This window comes from Nerophis ophidion, linkage group LG03, assembly GCF_033978795.1.
Source record: "Nerophis ophidion isolate RoL-2023_Sa linkage group LG03, RoL_Noph_v1.0, whole genome shotgun sequence".
NCBI classification, from domain to species: Eukaryota; Metazoa; Chordata; class Actinopteri; order Syngnathiformes; family Syngnathidae; genus Nerophis; species Nerophis ophidion.
Window position 1 is genome coordinate 72,054,116 of NC_084613.1, and position 17,145 is coordinate 72,071,260.

A 17,145-nucleotide genomic window follows, 5' to 3' on the forward strand; every position below is an offset into this window, starting at 1 on the left:
AGAGGGCGCTTGCGGCCCATCAATAGACCCCAGCCCTATGGTAAACAAACACTTTTTTAAACCACCAACGGTAACATTTGCACACCAATTTCTTTTTTGGTTGAAAAAAATAATAAATACATTTGACATACGGCAACTTTAGTCCACTTGAGGAAGTGTGAAACTTTACCATAAAAAGATTTATTGATATTGGCAAAATAAACCAAGATAATGAAAATGGCACACACACACACATACACTCCAAAAATAGTTTCGATGCAGAATAGCTTCAAATGTGGAGAATTATGAGCAAAAAATGCAGATGCCAAAAAACCCCCCAAAAAAAGACTTCACCATTAGCAAGATTGGGCATTTTTTTCCCCCAGTCATCTCTCTTTAAAGGGGAACATTATCACCAGAACTACGTAAGCGTCGATATATACCTTGATGTTGCAGAAAAAAGACCATATATTTTTTTAACCGATTTCCGAACTCTAAATGGGTGAATTTTGGCGAATTAAACGCTTATCTATTTATCGCTCTCTGAGCGATGACGTCACAACGTGATGTCACATAGGTAGTCAATCCGCCATTTTCTCAAACACATTACACACACAAGTCAAATCAGCTCTGTTATTTTCCGTTTTTTCGACTGTTTTCCGTACCTTGGAGACAACATGCCTCGTTGGTGTGTTGTCGGAGGGTGTAACAACACGATCAGGGACGGATTCAAGTTGTCTTACGTGGAGTGTGCATGCTAATCGATGCTAACATGCTATTTAGGCTAGCTGTATGTACATTTGTAGCTATTTTTGCATCCAGCCTTTCCCTCCACCCACATTTAATACCAAACAAACACTTACCAATCGACGGATTTAAGTTGCTCCAGTGTCACAAGATGCGAAAGTCCCGATAGTTTGGTCTGCACATTTTACCGGCGATGCTAAGGCAGACATGGCACAGAGATGTGTGGATATCCTGCAGATGCATTTCCAACGATAAAGTCAACGAAATCACATAGGTGAGTTTTGTTGAAGTTATTGACTTATGTGCTAATCAGACATATTTGGTCGCGGCATGACTGCCAGCTAATCGATGCTAACATGCTATTTAGGCTAGCTGTATGTACATTTGTAGCTATATTTGCATCCAGCGTTTCCCTCCGCCCACATTTAATGCCAAACAAACACTTACCAATCGACAGATTTAAGTTGCTCCTGCACATTTTACCGGCGATGCTAAGGCAGACATGGCACAGAGATGTATGGATATCCTGCGACACGCAATCGTTGGTTAGAAGGTGATCGCCGAATAGCGTCAATACCTTTCTTCTTCAATTTCGTTTTCGCTATCTGCCTCCATACTCCAACCATCCGTTTCAATACATGCGTAATCTGTTGGATCGCTTAAGCCGCTGAAATCCGAGTCTGAATCCGAGCTAATGTCGCCATATCTTGCTGTGCTACCCGCCATGTTTGTTTGTATTGTCATCACTGGATGACGTCACAGGAAAATGGACGGTGGCTTCACAGATAGCGAAAATCAGGCACTTTAAAGCCCTTTTTCGGGATATTCCATGATGGGTAAAATTTTGAAAAAAACTTCGAAAAATAAAATAAGCCACTGGGAACTGATTTTAATGAAATTGTGATAATGTTCCCCTTTAATGAAAAATAACGCAATAAAATTTGCCCACAATCCTTGCAGAAGCACTGGCCTGCAAACCAAACCATTCAAAAGAAGAAGACCAATAAATAGAAAGACTTTATTCCAGAGTGCATGTGAATATAGTCACAAAGTCCAATTCTTCTGGGTGGATGATGACGACCACAGTACGGCAGACACAAAAGCAGATAAGCAGGCACATTGGAGCGACTCCCCCTGGGTCCATCCCTTCGTCAGCAAAAGTCTTTCCAGGTCCAGCTCAGTGTCCTCCCGGGCTAGGGGGGTTTGTCGGTCCAGATTATGTGTTATCTCCATGGTGCACCCGCGCTCACCTGGAGCTGCATCCTTGTCAAGAGGGAGGGGGGGTTGGGGGAGATGCATGCTGCTGGTGGTACTGAGGGGAGTGGGGGGTTGGAACAAAGGCGACACGCTTCTTCAATAGCGGAGCAGGTCCAAGGACTAATTGGCTTTTGGTAAATGGCTGGTCAATATGACTGAGGGCCTTGTTAGAACCAGTATAGCTCTTTGCCTTTCTTGTGCTGCTGGAGGCCTGGCAGAGAGAGAGAGAGAGAGAGAGAAAGAGAGAGAGAGAGAGAGATGATTAGGAGCATGTCGGACAACAGCGGAGCACTCGTTGTCATGGAGGCTGCTTGGGGCCAAACATTCTGTTGAAGAAGGCTTATGTGATGATTAGAAGGTGTTTGTGGTGGCGTCCACAATGGTGAGTGCTGCTGCGGAGGTGGGGTTGTTCATCCTTGGCAATTTGTACGCACGTCACAATGTGTTCCAAATGTTAACACTGTGCTTTTAAAGATGAACGATTAAAAATGTGGGGTAAGAATAGTTTGATTTTTTCACATATAAAAAATGCAAAATGTGAAGAGAAAATTGCTTTCCATTGTCTAGGCAAGGGTTGTACGGTATAGAATAGTACCGCGATACTAATGAATCATATTCGGTACTATACTGCCTCTGAAAAGTACATGCGTCACTACACACCATAGCTCACCGGCATTAAAATGTAAACAAACGCCATTGGTGGATCTACACCTAACATCCACTGTAATGATACCAACTACAGGAGCGTATCTATTCAATACTACTATGTTACGTTGATATTTTTTGGCATCATAACATCTTCTTTAGTTTTTTTAAAATGTTTATAAACTCTGGAAATATGTCCCTGCGGACACATTAGGACAGGGGTGTCAAACTCAAATACAGAGTGGGCCAAAATTTAAAACTGAACAAAGCCGCGGGCCAAGGTTGAACAAATTACCCTTTTAATAGGGACCTGAACAAGTTTTGCATTTAATATTAAACAAGCATCGCTTATGTAGCTTTATAGTCACATACAAAATCGAGTTTCAAATTATAATAATGAGTAAAAAATATCAATGGCATATCAAATAAAATGTAAATAAAAATTGGGGGTACAGGCTTTGGTGGTATATACTGTAGCGTCCCGGAAGAGTTAGTGCTGCAAGGTATCAATCAATCAATCAATGTTTATATATATATAGCCCTAAATCACAAGTGTCTCAAAGGGCTGCACAAGCCACAGAGACATCCTCGGTTGAGATCCCACATCAGGGCAAGGAAAAACTCAACCCCCCCACACACACTTAGGGAGACCGTTGCAATGGACTTAGAGTGGTAATTATAATCAACTCCATTTTCTAAAAGTCTGGTTGTTTTTGTGAATAATTCCCTGGTCACAGGATGACTTTGAAACAATCGATTTGAATGAGTAGTAAATATAAATGTTTGCCTTTGTTTAGTTAAATGTACATTAACTTTGTTTTGCATAAACAATTTTATGTAATAAGAGAATAAAGAAGTAGTTTAAATATTGTGTTGATTTTCTTAAACTGTCATTATCACTCACCATTAATGAATTAAAAAAATACAGTTAAAGAGGCCCTACTATGTAATGACTTTTTTTCTTGCCAATTGATACCTGTTTTTGTGTATTTGGGAGCTGCGTAAGTCCCAGGAATTTGAAATTGAACCATGGATGCATGGTGAAGGTATTTATAAAACAATCTTGCCTTCCATCATAATTCCTCTAAACGAGCTGGTTAAAATTGTCCCCAATTATGACGTTTCTATGAATTGTGGAGTCCACAAATTATCCAAACATGGTAGAGATTTACCCGAAGAGCTTTGCGCTGGTCCGCCATTGTACTCAGTAAGCTCCTTCTTTTTCTCTATCCTGTTGTTGTGGGGCAGACTGGCTCGTACAAGCACATGCATCAGTGGGACTTTAACTCTTAACTTTAAGACAGACTAAAACCGTCCTTTGCGATTGATGAGTTTTGATATAATCAATACTGTTACCTGCGTCCATGTTGAGGGCCAACGTCTGGCCGACGTCCCCTGAGGAGAGCAGTCCGGGCCAGGAGGCCGTGGGGTCCAGCTTGCTTACTTCATAGTGGCTGGGCAAGGTCGCCAGGTGAGGTGGCCGCACGGTGGGCATGAGCAGCGGCCCGTAGTGGGGCTCCAGAGCGGAAGGGGAGTACAGTTCATGGAGAGGCCTCGGGGGCCCGTAAGCCTGGGCTTGAGGGTACCCCCAGCTCTCCGCTGGGTGAGGAGGATGGGAGTGAGGGTGAGCGTGTGGGTGCGGGTGTGGGTGGGCATGTGGGTGCGGCAGACCCGGGTGAAGCCCCGAGGCGTAGGGGTCCATGGAATACGAAGGCGCTCCGGTCTCGCAGTGGGGGCGGCCTTGAGGCGAGGCGTAGTTACTGTCCCAGAAGGATGGAGGGAAGCTTCGTCGGCTGCTCGGTGACGGGGTTTCTGAGGGACGGTGGACAGTGGGACACTGGTTAACATGCAATAACTCACTTTTGTACACGTCACTTATGTCGCACAGCATGTGGGACATGGTCAGGAAATCTTGGTTCCAGCGTCTCTGGAACTAAGCACAAGCATAACCAGTCAGGGGGACAACAACCGCCAGGGTTTGCGGCCCAATGGTGGACAATGGCCTGACTCTGTGTTACGTACGGCTGCTACTGCAAGTAGCTCTCCGGGGTTGTACTAATGAATTGAGTTATTAAATAGGAGTCAAAGTTTTGCCTATCCTTTTTGATATGTGGTTCCCCGGCGCCACAAGCATCGACTGCAGCGCATGGTACATGTTGCTGAGAAGGTGATTGACTGCAAACTCCCACCCCTCCAGGACCTGTTCTCCTCCAGGACCAGGAGGCGTGTGGCTCGGATCACAGCTGACTCTTCTCACCCTGGACACAAACTATTCTCCCCTCTCCCCTCAGGCAGGAGACTACGGTCCATCCAGACCCACACCTCCCGCCACCTGAACAGTTTATTTCCCTCGGCCATCAGACACATGAACGATAACAAGATCTGATAGCTCAGTTACAGCTCATGTTATTCTATTCCGTGTTGTATGTATTTTATGTTGCATGATTGTGCCAAGTAAAATTCTCAAACAATGGCAATAAAACTCTTCTGATTCTGATTCTGATTCTGGTTCTGATGCTGGCATGTTTAAATGTAAAAGATTGCAAACCAAATATTACATCATTTTCACAAGAAACTCTAATCCAGGGGTGTCAAACGTACGGAACAGGTTAAAATGAGCTGTATTTTTTTTTTTATGAATGAAACTGCTGTTCTAAATGTGTCCACTGGATGTCACAATAGCAATTCTGTTAGGACTAGCAAAAGGTACGACGTAATAAAGCATTGAATGACACCTAAACCCTGCCGTTTTATGTCTTCTGCTTCGAACACATTGTTATTTGGCACCCTCACTCCCCCATAACGTCTCTGTCAAAAACAAGAAAACGTAACCCTTTTGAATAGTTTTTACCTCCGTTTCTTATGGTTTGTTGAGTTAGCACTGGATTGATACATGGACATGACAAAGGAGCTATTTGATACCTTGAAGACTTTATACGTTTTTTTTTGTTCAATCCAAGAAAGACTGTGACTTAAAGTGTAATCTTGGCTTTGTAGATACACTAAAACGAAGTCTAAGCTCATTGTGTTCTTCATTGTGTTTTTGAAACTGCACCAATTTCCTCAGAATTTACAACAAACTTGAAGTGTTTTCTACACAGGATTATTTGTGATTTTTACATTTTCATAAAATGCTCGTTCTAATTTTGGCCAAAGTGAAACAAAGTAAACAACCTGGAGTTGTCTTTATTTTTAAGTTGTCATGCCATGATTTTCCCATTCCGTCCCAACCTTTGGACCTAAAATGAGTTTGACACCCCTCCTCTAATCTATTGGCTATTGTATGAAACACAAATCATTGTAAATTACTTAAATCATATTTATATTAGGTGTAATCCAGGGGTCTCAAACTCACTTTACCTGAGGGCCACTGGATGCAGAGTCTGGGTGAGGCTGGGCCGCCAGAAAAGATTTCCTAAAACAAATTTTTGCATACTCCACAGCATGGAATATATTTGTATTTAGCCGATGCACGCAGAATAATGTTATTTCCGCAATGTGTGTCGTTCCGCTTTTCCTCCCTACAGCATCACGGCGGTCGGCGGATAACAGCAAGCGCAAAAAAGTGACGGCTCCCGGAGTGTTATCGGCCGTCATATAGAAATATATGCAGTGTTCATCGTGTGAGGCAATGCAAATTAAACAATAATACTTAAAAAAAATAACAATTTGAATTGGTCCAGGTTATCGGGGACTGTTATTACTGACGGACAGGTGTCGCGGTGTGACTGCCATGTCTCTATGGCAAAGTCTCTGGATGGGGAAATTGTGATATATATCTTACCGGAGACATCATTGGATTATTCGTCGTCCTGCGGCAGCTGTTAAAAGGCAGCTGTGAGCTTGGCTCCTCGGCTTCTCTCTGAGACACTGCGTGTTCACCGCAGCCATCCGACCTCGAGGTATGTCTTTACAATCTTTAAAATCTCACTAAAACACGATTAAAACAATAAGCAGATAAGAGATCTTCCAGAATTATCCTAGTAAATGCCGCCGCCCGGAGCCGTCGCTTTTTTTTTTTTTGCTAGTCCTTCACTATCAATATCCTAATTCACAAATCTTTCATCCTCGCTCAAACTAATGGGGAAATTGTCGCTTTCTCGGTCCGAATTGCTCTTACTGCTGGTGTCTCTCATTAAAAACAATGTGAATATGTGTGGAGCCCTGCAACTCGTGACATCACACCCACATACTTCCGGTACAGGCAAGGCTTTTTTATTAGCGACCAGAAGTTGCAAAGTTTTTCGTCGATGTTCTCTACTAAATCCTTTCAGCAAAAAATACGGCAATATCGCGAAATGATCAAGTATGAAATAGAATGGACCTGCTATTCTCCCGTCCAAAGGCAAAACCTAGTAACTCACTTGTAGCTGATTTGGAGAAAACAAAGGAAAACCAATCAATCTTGATGCTGTCTTACAAAGATTTACAAAGTCATCAAACATATAGATCAGGGGTAGGGAACCTATGGCTCTAGAGCCAGATGTGGCTCTTTTGATGACTGCATCTGGCTCTCAGATAAATCTTAGCTGACATTGCTTAAGTCGATAAGTAATTAATAATTCCGCTGGTAATCAGTGTTAAAAATAATGTTGAAATTATAAAACATTCTCATGCATTTTAATCCAACCATCCGTTTTCTATCGCACCTGTTCAAGAAGTCGCATTAATGGTCAAAAGTATTTTATTTATTATTGGTTACCTTCAGAAAAACAATGTTTTTTTTTTGTTTTTTTGTTTTTAAAGAATAAGAGATGCATGCATTTAGTTGTTGTAATCAGGGAACGTCCAAATAAAAGAGGAGGCGAAGAAATCTCTTGTCAGAGCATGGGACTACACTGTACAAGGGTACAGGTCTACACGTTTCTCCTCATTGAGCTAAACTGATTCCAGTCTCTGTTTAATTCCTTGCTACTTGTCTGTTCAATAGATGTCATCAGTGTTTGTACCTGACAATTGTATTCAGTGTTAAAAATACTATACGGCTCTCACGGAAATACATTTTAAAATATTTGGCTTTCATGGCTCTCTCAGCCAAAAATGTTCCCGACCCCTGGTATAGATGTTTTCATGAGCTTTCATTTTCTTGCAGATTGAGCCATGGATTGAATCTGCTCTCGTGAACGTGTGCCCTTTCTCCAGATATTTTATCACAATCTCGGGTGGGCCCCATTCTGCGTTTGCACATTGGGCAAGAGCTGTGTACAGCGTCCAGTTTTTATTTGGACCTCCACAGTTATCTGCCCAAAAGTGTATGCAAGGGGAAGAATCAAGAACAATACATTTAATGAAGGTGCTTGCAACGTCCTGGGCCAATCTTCCAAATATCCCCTCGTGCCATAATATCACATAATCAGGTTGACCGTCGGCCCCCATTCGTGCAAATGTCTCATTAAAGACAATAAGGCGACTGACAAAGAAGCTCTGATTGGTCCCTTAAGATACTAAGTTTTTCTGTTGTATCTACGCGGTTATGTGGTAGTTGCTAGGTCCTGCCATGCGCGTAACAGCTTACTTACGGAACAAATTACAATATCGCATACACTAATGTAAAGAATATCACCTCGGACAGGGGTAGGGAACCTATGTCTCTAGAGACAGATGTGGCTCTTTTGATGACTGCTTCTGGCTCTCAGATAAATCTTAGCTGACATTGCTTAACGCGATAATTATGAATAATTTTGCTGGTAATCACAGTGCTAAAAATAACGTGCAAAATATAAAAAATTCTCATATACTTAAATCCATCCATCCGTTTTCTACCGCACCTGTTCAAGAAGTCGCATTAATGGTAAGAAGTATTTTATGTCACGATGGGGGGTTCGCAGCTTGCTGCAAGGTCGTTCTCCCAGGAAGGTAGACGGACTACTCGGGACATGATTTAATTTAAACTAAAAAAAGATACAAACAAAAATCGCTCACAGTGGAGGCACAACTTGGGCTAAGGAACAACGCTAACGCATCAACAGACTATGAACATAAATCAAAACTTACTTGGCATGGCATGAAGCACGAAACTATTGCAAGGCATGAAACAAGTCAGCACAGAGCAAGAAAAGATCACATTGACGCCAAGGCGACAGACTGGCAAAGACAAGCTTAAATACTGCCTCTGATTAGTTCTCGGGAAGCAGGTGAGCGGGCATTTTGTCCACCAGAGACAGGTGGACAAAATGAGTAACCAAGGAAACCAGACAAGGGAGTGGAAAAAAAACAGGAATTTAAAGAGTCCAAAAGACAAACAGCACATGGCCAAACAAAAACATGATCAACAGGCATGACATTTGATTTATTATTGGTTAGCTTCAGAATAACAATGTAATTAAAAATAATAAAAGACTTATTATACTCTAAATATGTTAGTCTTACTTTAAAATGGACACATTTACTTGTATTCAGTGTTAAAAAATATGATATGGCTCTCACGGAAATACATTTTTGAAATATTTGGCTTTCATGGCTCTCTCAGCCAAAAAGGTTCCCGACCCCTGACCTAGGAACTCCAAAATTATTATCAGCTCAGTTTTGACCAAAATTGAGTTACTGGGTTTTGCCTTCGGATGGGAGTATTCCCGTTTGAATAAGAAAGTCTCATTTCAGTAGGCCTTTAAATCCTTACATAGCGGAGTCTACGGTACGATCCAAGAACCGTTTCAAAGCCAAGGAACCCTCCCCCTATTTGACAATGGAAAAGAGGGGGAAAAAAACAAAAAAACATGGTGTGGAGCCGAAGGGTCCGTAAAAAGAGGAGCAAGTATGTGTTAAACCAGGGGTCGGGAAACTTTTTGGCTGAGAGAGCCATGAAAGCCAAATATTTCAAAATGTATTTCCATGAGAGCCATAACATATTTTTTAACACTGAATACAACTAAATGCGTGCATTTTTAAGTAAGACCAACATTTTTAGAGTATAATAAGTCTCTTATTCTGTTCCATAACATTGTTATTCTGAAGCGAACCAATAATAAATAAAATGTCATGTCTGTTGATCATGTTTTTGTTTGGCCATGTGTTGTTTGTCTTTTGGACTCTTTAAGTTCCTGTTTTTTTTCCACTCCCTTGTCGGGTTTCCTTGGTTACTCGTTTTGTCCACCTGTCTCTGGTGGACAAAATGCCCGCTCACCTGCTTCCCGAGCACTAATCAGAGGCAGCATTTAAGCTTGTCTTTGCCAGTCAGTCCCCCTGGCGTCAATGTGATCTTTTCTTGCTCTGTGCTGACTTGTTTCATGCCTTGCCATAGTTTCATGCTTCATGCCATGCCAAGTAAGTTTTGTTTGATTTATGTTCATAGTATATGCGTTAGCTTTCTTCTTAGCCCAAGTTGAATGATTGAATGGTTTATTTTGAGCCATGCAAACAAAACAAGAGAATGACATAAAATACAAAATAAATATATAAATACATTATTTTTACACCTACATTGAAAACATTACATGTGACTAATCTTTTGTAGATGTCAAGATTGGCTCAAAAGGGAGTGGGAAGAAGTAAACTTATTAGGTCCCACCCCTATACTGTGAGCGATTTTTGTTTGTATCTTTTTTTAGTTTAAATTAAGTCATGTTTTTACCTAAATGCCATGTCCCGAGTAGTCTGTCTGCCTTCCTGGGAGAACGACCCCCATCGTGACATAAAATACTTCTTACCATTAATGCGACTTCTTGAACAGGTGCAGTAGGAAACGGATGGATGGATTTAAATGCATGAGAATGTTTTATGTTTTGAACTTTATTTTTAGCACTGTGAATTCCAGCGGAATTATTCATAATTATCGTGTTAAGCAATGTCAGCTAAGATTTATCTGAGAGCCAGATGCAGTCATCAAAAGAGCCACATCTGGCTCTAGAGCCATAGGTTCCCCACCCCTGTGTTAAATAGTAGACGGCAGTCACATGACCGCTCGGCCTTCTTGCCCAGATATCTTCCCCATTGGATCATACCGTCACACGGTGCTCGCTCCAACCAGACACAGAAATAAACACGACCACATGTAGCGCGGCGAGGTAAAGCGAGAGAGAGAAAGAGAGAGAGAGAGACCCTATATCCCTGAAAGCTATATAAGGCAGACGCGGTGACCTAGAGGGAGGCCAAAGAGTCTTAAATCACTCTCCGCGGTGACATCTCTCACTCCCATGTCAACGCAGTCCTTGTGAGAGTCCGAAAACACACCCATGTGCGCGCACAGACAGCCACCCTGTGCAAGCCCCCCCCCACCTGTTGTTTTCCCTGCACACCCGACCCCCCCCCTCGCCACCCTCTGCCATCCTCCACCTCCTCGCCCTTGACAGAATGTCAGCAGGCCATTATATGTTTTCGGCGGCAGACCTTTTATATTTAGATATTCCTCTGAAAAAAGACACCGCGGCGAGGGCCAGGGTCCGATCACACGGGGCGTATAAATCTGCCGGGCCGGCCATTGTAGGGGGGGGGGGGCGACATCTTTGAAGGAGGATACGCCGAGCGAGCGAGGTTTCGCGCTTACGGCCGCGTACAAACATAGCGTGAGTTGTGAGGCAGGAGACGTGCGTCGCATTTGAAATGAAGACGTGCCGGAGTGAGGTCACGGAGATATGCAGGTGGATTAAAAAAAACAAAAAGATATTTGCCGTTGCCGCCACAGAATCCTCACGCTGGACATTTGTGACGATAACCAAACACTAAAAAAAAAAATGTTGGGTTAAAAATGACCTGCTAACCCTGAGATCGGTAGGTCGAGAGTTCAAACCCCCGGCCGAGTCACGCCAAAGACTATAAAAATGGGAACCATTACCTCCCAGCTGGGCACTCAGCATCAAGGGTGGGAATTGGGGGTTAAATGACCAAAAATGATTCTCGGGCGCAGCCGCCGCTGCTGCTCACTGCTCCCCTCACCTCACAGGGAGTGAACAAGGGTGATGGGTCAAATGCAGAGAATAATTTCGCCACACCTAGTGTGTGTGTGACGATCATCTTTAACTTGACTTTAACTTTAATTCTAATTTACACCACAGCGGCAGTTGCTATGTGGAGTGAAGTGTGTGAATTATATTTATATAGCGCTTTTCTCAAGTGACTCAAAGCGCTTTACATAGTGACACCCAATATCTAAGTTACAATTAAACCAGTGTGGGTGGCACTGGGAGCAGGTGGGTAAAGTGTCTTGCCCAAGGACACAACGGCAGTAACTAGGATGGCACAAGCGGGAATCGTACCTGCAACCCTCAAGTTGCTGGCACGGCCACTCTACCAACCGAGCTATACCGCCCCATTAATGCGGTATAGCTGGTGGCACTTTCCTGTCAGGTTCGTCCCTGACAGTTTGGTTATGTTTTAGGTTTTTTTTCCTCTGCATTTGTCTTTGTTTCCTCTGTGTGTGTAGTATTTCCTGTCAGCGCTCTTATTTTGTCTGTTTCCTGTGTTTTTCCCTGAGCGCTGTTTCCCCTCAGCTGTGGCTGATTGGCACCTAGCCACACCTGGTGTCAATCAGCCCGATTTCTATTTTAACCTGCCTTCCCATCCAGTCTGTGCTGGATTATTGTCGTTGCTACCTGTCGCTCCTGTCTTGTCAATGTCATTTTCTACTTGTCGTTCCTACTGGTCGTGTGATTGCAGCGTAGCGGTAAGCTATATGTAGTAGATGTTTGTAGCTTACTGTTTTTTGTTCCCTGCTTCCGATTTTTTTGTTCATAGCCTAGTTTTTTATCCGCCTCTTGCGCATCTTTTGTTTGTACCCTTTGTTTGGTTTTGTTTTAGTGTTTAAATTACAACCATGTTTTCGCACTCAATACCTGCCTCCTTCTATGCATCTTGGGGTTGGTCAACAACAAACTCTGACAGAGTCTGTTCTTGACCAACCCCAAGATGACAGAGTTTGTTGTTGACAAACCCCAAGATGCAGAGAAGGAGGCAGGCATTGATTGTGAAAACATGGTTTTAATTTAAACACTAAAACAAAACAAAAAAAAAGGTACAAACAAAAGGTGCGCACGAGGTGGACAACAAACTAGGGTATGAACAAACAAATCGGAAGCAGGGAACAAAAAACAGTAAGCTACAAACATCTACCAAATATAGCTTACCGCTACGCTGCAATCACACGACCAGTAGGAACAACAAGTAGAAAATAACATTGACAAGACAGGAGCGACAGGTAGCAATGACAATAATCCAGCACAGACTGGATGGGAAGGCAGGTTAAAATAGGACTTGGGCTGATTGACACCAGATGTGGCCAGGTGCCAATCAGCCACAGCTGAGGGGAAACAGCGCTCAGGGAGAAACACAGGAAACAGACAAAATGAGAGTGCTGACAGGAAATACTACACACACAGAGGAAACAAAGACAAATGCAGAGGAAAAAAACTAAAACATAACCAAACTTTCAGGGATGAACCTGACATTTCCATCACTTTCAGCAGACTGCATTGCAAAGGGATCTCTTTAGACTAACTCAATGTTGGTTGATTTATAACTCAACTATTGGGTTGCATTTATTTCACACAATGTTATGCTCACTACAATGTCAGGTTATTTCATACCCAACTCTTGGGTTGCGCAATTTAGCGCTACTTGTCCCAATAATTGATTAAATATTATACATTTTACTGCTGATTTGTCCTTCGAGTACAATACATCCGACACTGATTGTTATTTATTACTTCGGTACTCTTGTCTTGTTCTGTATATTGTACAGTATTTTGTATTTGTATTGTGTTTTGTATATTGTACAGGATTGCTTATTATTTGTATGTGTATAGTAGTCTGTTTATTTCGATTCATAGTTTTATCTTTATTACCTCTTGTCTAATTTATTTTCATCCCATATTTGTTCCCACTACCGCACATTAAGTTGGAGTCCTTAATCTCGTTAAATGCAGATATAATGACAATAAAGTCCTTTCTATTCTTATATATTCTACTACTACTCCAAATATACTGTATATGAATGGACTCATAAAAACGGATGAAAAATAAATGTACATACAATTACAAAGTGCTAAAAGAAATTAGTTCTAAATAAATTAATTATATTATTACCGTATTTCCTTGAATTGCCGCAGGGCATATAGTATGCGCCTGCCTTGAATTACTGCCGGGTCAAACTCGCTTACCAGAATAATTAGCACATGCTTAGTATTACCGCCTGGTCAAACTCGTGACGTCACGAGTGACACTTCCCCTGTCATCATTTTCAAAACTGAGGAGGCTGATTTCAATACCGGTCATTTGAAATCGCATAAAGGGAAGAAGATTAAGAGCTATTCAGTCGGATTTAAGGTCCAAGCTTACATCACACTCAAATTTCTACTGCATACCTTTGGTAAGTGCCGGAGTGAGAAGAGGTTTTAAAATAATAAGCACATGCTTACTTTTACCGCATGTCTTTGGTAAGCGCAGGAGTGAGAAGAGGTTTTAAATTAATTAGCTCCCCGGCGGCAATTCAAGGATATACGGTATATATGTTTCTTGTACAAACTGTCAATAAAATTAAAGTGCAAATGAAAACACAGCTTTTCCTGTTTTTTTGCGCTTAAGAAACTTCTCTATGACATAAACCAGGGGTGTCAAACTCAAATACAGAGTGGGCCAAAATTTAAAACTGAACAAAGCCGCGGGCCGAGGTTGAACAAATTAATCTTTTAATAGGGACCCAAACAAGTTTTTCATTGAATATTGAACAAGCAAGGTTTATATAACTTTATAATGACATGCAAAATTGAGTTTCAAATAATAATAACAATAATAGTTAAAAAATATCAATGGCCTATCAAATCAAATTTAAACAAAAATTGAATGCCTCTTTTGTATTTGCAGCCTTCTGAGGTAAATATTAACATTAACTTTTTCCAGAGGCTAATACATTTCAAAATAAAATAATGAATATATCAACCATTCAGGCCTTTTTACTGCTCAGTTAATGTCGGGGCTCAGGTGGGCGGGTTTAGGGGGGCGGGGGGGTTTTGTTGGTGGCAGGGAGGGGGTGTATATAGTAGCGGTCCGAAAGAGTTCGTGCTGCAAGGGGTTCTGGGTATTTGTTCTGTTGTGTTTATGTTGTGTTACGGTGCGGATGTTCTCCCGAAATGTGTTGGTTATTCTTGTTTTGTGTGGGTTCACAGTGTGGCGCATATTTGTAACAGTGTTAAAGTTGTTCATATGGCCACCCTCAGTGTGACCTGTATGCTGCTGACCAAGTATGCCTTGCATTTACTTACATGTGTGTAGAAGCCACATATATCACGTGACTGGGCCGGCACGCTGTTTGTGAGGAGGAAAAACAGACTTGACGACAGGTTGTAGGGGACGCTAAAGGCAGTGCCTTTAAGGCACACCCCCAATATTGTTGTCCGGGTGGAATTCGGTGCACCGCGGGCCAGAGTTTGACATAAACTCAGTCAGTTTTTGTTTAAATTGTCATTACTGCCACAAGTGGTGGAAAAGTGTATTACAACTGAGTACCACTGGGGCCCATGCTGACCACCGCTGAGAAACAGATATTTTTTGGCGGCCCTCTAGGGCAGTGGTTCTCAAATGGGGGTACGCGTACCCCTGGGGGTACTTGAAGGTATGCCAAGGGGTATGTGAGATTTTTTTTTAAATATTCTAAAAATAGCAACATTTCAAACATACTTTATAAATATATTTATTGAATAATACTTCAATAAAATATGGACATAAGTTCATAAACTGTGAAAAGAAATCCAAGAATGCAATATTCATTTTTGTGGACATATTCCATAAATATTGATGTTAAAGATTTCTTTTTTTGTGAAGAAATCTTTAGAATTAAGTTGATGAATCCAGATGGATCTCTATTACAATCCCCAAAGAGGGCACTTCTATGTGTAGAAATCTTTATTTATAATTGAATCACTTGTTTATTTTTCAACAAGTTTTTAGTTGTTTTTATTTATTTTTTTCCAAATAGTTTAAGAAAGACCACTACAAATGAGCAATATTTTGCACTGTTATACAATTTAATAAATCAGAAAATGATGACATAGTGCTGTATTTTACTTCTTTATCTCTTTTTTCCAACCAAAAATGCTTTGCTCTGATTAGGGGGTACTTGGATTAAAAAAATGTTCACAGGGGCTACAGCACTGAAAAAAGTTTAAGAACCACTGTCTTATAGCATCATTTCCTGAGGGAGTTTCAGTGTTATAACTTCGCCTTTATTGTTGGTTTTTAAGCCAAAATGCGTAAATTCTCCCTTTTCTGTCTACACACTGTGTCTGGTACCGGTACTTTTCAGAGGCGTTATAATATCAAATATTATTCATTAGTATTTCGGTACTATACCGTCCAACCCTAGTATGTATACAAGAAATAAGTCCTTGGACACAGGAGAGGTTTAAAGGAAACAAACAAATTATTTAAATCAGAGCTAATAGTAGGAAGTAATGTGAATACTTAATAGATATTGTTACACTGCCAGCCTGTGTTTTTGTTTGATTGTAATGGTGATCAAAAATTTAATCATTTAATGATCTTGAAAATTTGAAATATCAGTATCAGCATTAGTATGACCAATACGTTTTTTGTTTTAATATATTTTCTGTAGGAGAACAAACATGACACAAGCATTCCTAATTGTTCAAAATCCCACTGTTTGTATAATAAATGCTTCACTGATGAGAGCATTTGGCAAGCACCGTTTTGTCCTGCTAATTTCAGTGATCCTTGATCTCATCGTAGTTTGTTTACATGAACAAACTTCTCCGACACTGCCACAGAAAGACGTGTTTTATGCCACTCCTTCTTTGTCTCATTTTGTCCACCAAATGTTTTATGCTGTGTGAGAATGCACAAAGGTGAGCTTTGTTGATTTTATTGACTAGTTGGATTGCTTATCAGGCATATTTGGTCGATCCATGACTAAAAGCTAATCCATGCTAACATGCTATTTAGGCTAGCTTTATGTACATATTGCATCATTATGCCTCGTTTGTAGGTATATTTGAGCTCATTTAATTTCCTTTACTTATGTTCTTCTGTGTATTTAATTTATATTTGCATGTCTCATGACACAATATCTGTATGTATTATTGGCTGTATTTCGCATAGTTATTTGTGTGCCATGTTGTTCCAGACCACAGCAAACGTTACCCAGCTTGCAAAGATTGTAACAAATCCATTAGAAAACAGCCTGCCATTTCCTTAAACTTGGACACACACATCTATTATACCTTTGGCCATTCAGAGCCAGTAATTTACAGAAGTTATCTCATCCAGTGAGAAGCCTCCATTTTACTAACGATTTCCAATGTTGCAAACATGTGTAGATTAACAATCAAAATACAACATTTCTGTCAACGAAGATTCGCATCAGCCTTTGATAGTAGGCTATAATAGTTAATACAGACACTTACATCATGTGTTGCCTTCATTTTAACACTTATATAAGGCTTTAAATTTTTTGTGGCTCCAGACAGATGTTTGTTTTGTATTTTTGGTCCAATATGGCTCTTTCAACATCTTGGGTTGCCAACCCTTGGTCTAGGCCTTTTAATTTGAACTTGTCATACACAGAGGTTAGCT

General features: G+C 41.1%; 1 protein-coding gene across 1 annotated transcript in view; it reads right to left on the bottom strand.

Annotated features, from left to right (window-relative positions):
* Positions 1-1,730: 1,730 nt before the first annotated feature.
* The window catches only part of vgll2b (vestigial-like family member 2b), a 29,864-nt gene continuing 14,449 nt past the window's right edge, over positions 1,731-17,145 (bottom strand). Inside the window, exons 3-4 of the mRNA XM_061896016.1 lie at positions 3,985-4,440; positions 1,731-2,194 (exon numbers count right to left, since the gene is read on the bottom strand). Coding sequence (XP_061752000.1) covers positions 2,151-2,194; positions 3,985-4,440 — 500 coding nt within the window. The 3' untranslated portion in view covers positions 1,731-2,150. The remainder of the gene's footprint in view (positions 2,195-3,984; positions 4,441-17,145) is intronic.